This window comes from Limulus polyphemus, unplaced genomic scaffold (genome assembly GCF_000517525.1).
Source record: "Limulus polyphemus unplaced genomic scaffold, Limulus_polyphemus-2.1.2 Scaffold4324, whole genome shotgun sequence".
Classification (NCBI taxonomy): domain Eukaryota; kingdom Metazoa; phylum Arthropoda; class Merostomata; order Xiphosura; family Limulidae; genus Limulus; species Limulus polyphemus.
The window spans coordinates 77,120-79,478 of record NW_013669934.1 but is presented as its reverse complement, the minus strand read 5'-3'; the positions used below and the strand labels follow the sequence as shown (position 1 = coordinate 79,478).

Below are 2,359 nucleotides of genomic sequence, written 5' to 3'. Positions count from 1 at the left end.
CAATTTAGCCTTTCAGGCTGTGTTGCAAGGTGCTGGTATTTTAATCACATGTCAACCTTGCCACCAGGAGGTAATTATGATTTTAGAATCCTGTTTTGGTTGTCATTCCCTTCTAGAGTCCTATGTTATTCAATGCTCACTACATTTACTCATTTAATCTTATTGTGGCCTAGCATTAATGTAATCAAGGTGCTGGTATTTTAATCACATGTCAACCTTGCCACTAGGAGGTAATTATGATTTTAGAATCCTGTTTTGGTTGTCATTCCCTTCTAGAGTCCTATGTTATTCAATGCTCACTACATTTACTCATTTAATCTTATTGTGGCCTAGCATTAATGTAATCACCTTGATTACATTAATGCTAGGCCACAATAAGATTAAATGAGTAAATGTAGTGAGCATTGAATAACATAGGACTCTAGAAGGGAATGACAACCAAAACAGGATTCTAAAATCATAATTACCTCCTGGTGGCAAGGTTGACATGTGATTAAAATACCAGCACCTTGAAACGTTCAGTAGAATGTAACTATCAAGGTTCATTACAGGATTGTATGATTTATCATATAATGATAAACAAAATATCAAAATCATATGACATTTAAATGATCAAAAAATCATTAAGTTAACAGTTTCCAGCTCTGGTAAGTTTTGATTTCTGGCTATAGCACTTATAAAAATGTGACCAAGTGGTGACATGGCCCAGGTAGTTAAACTTGTAGTGCAAGTTCTGGTTTCTGTTTCTAGTATCTGTCTAAAGCCTGACCATGTGGTAGTGTGGTTCAGGGAAGTTAAAATTTGTATGTTTAGAATTACAATGATTTTCAAACAGGTACTTACCCTTGAAATACTGAAAACCTTTCCTTGTTGAGCTGTAATTCATACAGTCAATAAAACATGCCACTAAAAATTTCCAAGTGTCTTTTACAAAATACAGAGCATGAGTTATTTACCCATAATTCTTTGCTCTGCAACTTTCCATGTGACTTATTACAGAAGTGTCAAGGGATCTTACATAATTTAATAATTTCAGTAGTAAATACTTGTTTACTTTAATTGTGAAAACCTGAAATTCAAATCCGTTAGAATCGCCTCTGAAATGCCGAAAGCGAGAATACCCACGTTGTAGTGGAGATGAGGACTGGTGAACAAGAAAACAAAACAAAAACATAAAACTGCAAGCCACATGGCAGGAATTTAATCCAGACTACAAGAAACAAGAAAAGTCTGATTAGAAACCAGAAGCAGAAATAATGTGCAGATCTTGATTCAAGAGAAAATAAGTGGAGTAAACCAGCCTCATAAACATACTGGACCTAAAGAACACTAATACAGAAGGCATTCTTCTCGGTAGGGTACCTCTCCACCTATGTTGTCCTTTATTTCAGGCAAATGGGTTGGTTTTGTAAGCAGTAATGGAGTACAAATGACCCAGGAGAGTGTAATAAACAGGTAGGAGGAATACTATGTCCTACTCCTGAAGTTGAAGGTTCTCAATGGAGCAGTCCAGACACGTATCATGAAAGGACACATTATAAAGGCTTGTAGCCCCTCTTCACCATATCAAAAACTAGCCAAATTTGTAGTCATTTGGAGACAATCAAAGAAAAACCACAGTAGTCCCTCAACAACATGAGGACGGTGCAAGGGGAACATCAAAACGTAAAGAAGTAAAATGGATGATCCCCATCCTGGTTGGGGGCCAAGACTTCTAGTTATAATGGTAGTCCTCTTTCCAGTATTTCTATTGCCATGCAAGAACATGCATTCAGAGGTAGGAAAGGTAACAACCATGGCATTCTCAGCCACAAGATGGCACCCTCTGTGTACTTCCAAAGGGTATCAGCCTATGATAAAGCTCCAGAATCAAGTTTTGTATGAGACAAATGCATAGGTATATGCAACATGTGAGAGCCCAAATTGTACAAATCCATAGAAAACTGAAGAGAAGAATCTGATGAACCCTAGAAACACAAAATGAATGGTCCATAGAAGGATAAAAATCTGAGATAAGACCCAAAAATCCAGAGAGAGGAGTCGCCCAGAGCAGAGCCAACGAGCGAGTCAGAAGAAAAGAACTATTTAGTCACATTATTTATGGAAATTAGGTTTACAGTATTACATCATATGCCTGTAATGAACCTTGATAGTTACATTCTACTGAACGTTTAAGAACTATTTAGTCACATTATTTATGGAAATTAGGTTTACAGTATTATATCATCACACATCATATGCCTGTAATGAACCTTGATAGTTACATTCTACTGAACGTTCAAGAACTATTTAGTCACATTATTTATGGAAATTAGGTTTACAGTATTATATCATCACACATCATATGCCTGTAATGAAC

At 36.4% G+C, this 2,359-nt stretch overlaps 1 protein-coding gene across 1 annotated transcript in view; it reads right to left on the bottom strand.

The window, feature by feature from the left end:
* Nucleotides 1-2,359, bottom strand: part of LOC106470965 (putative methyltransferase DDB_G0268948) — a 35,400-nt gene that overhangs the window by 21,000 nt on the left and 12,041 nt on the right. Inside the window, exon 7 of the mRNA XM_022399606.1 lies at nucleotides 1,898-1,908. Within this exon, the coding sequence (XP_022255314.1) occupies nucleotides 1,898-1,908 (11 nt within the window). The remainder of the gene's footprint in view (nucleotides 1-1,897; nucleotides 1,909-2,359) is intronic.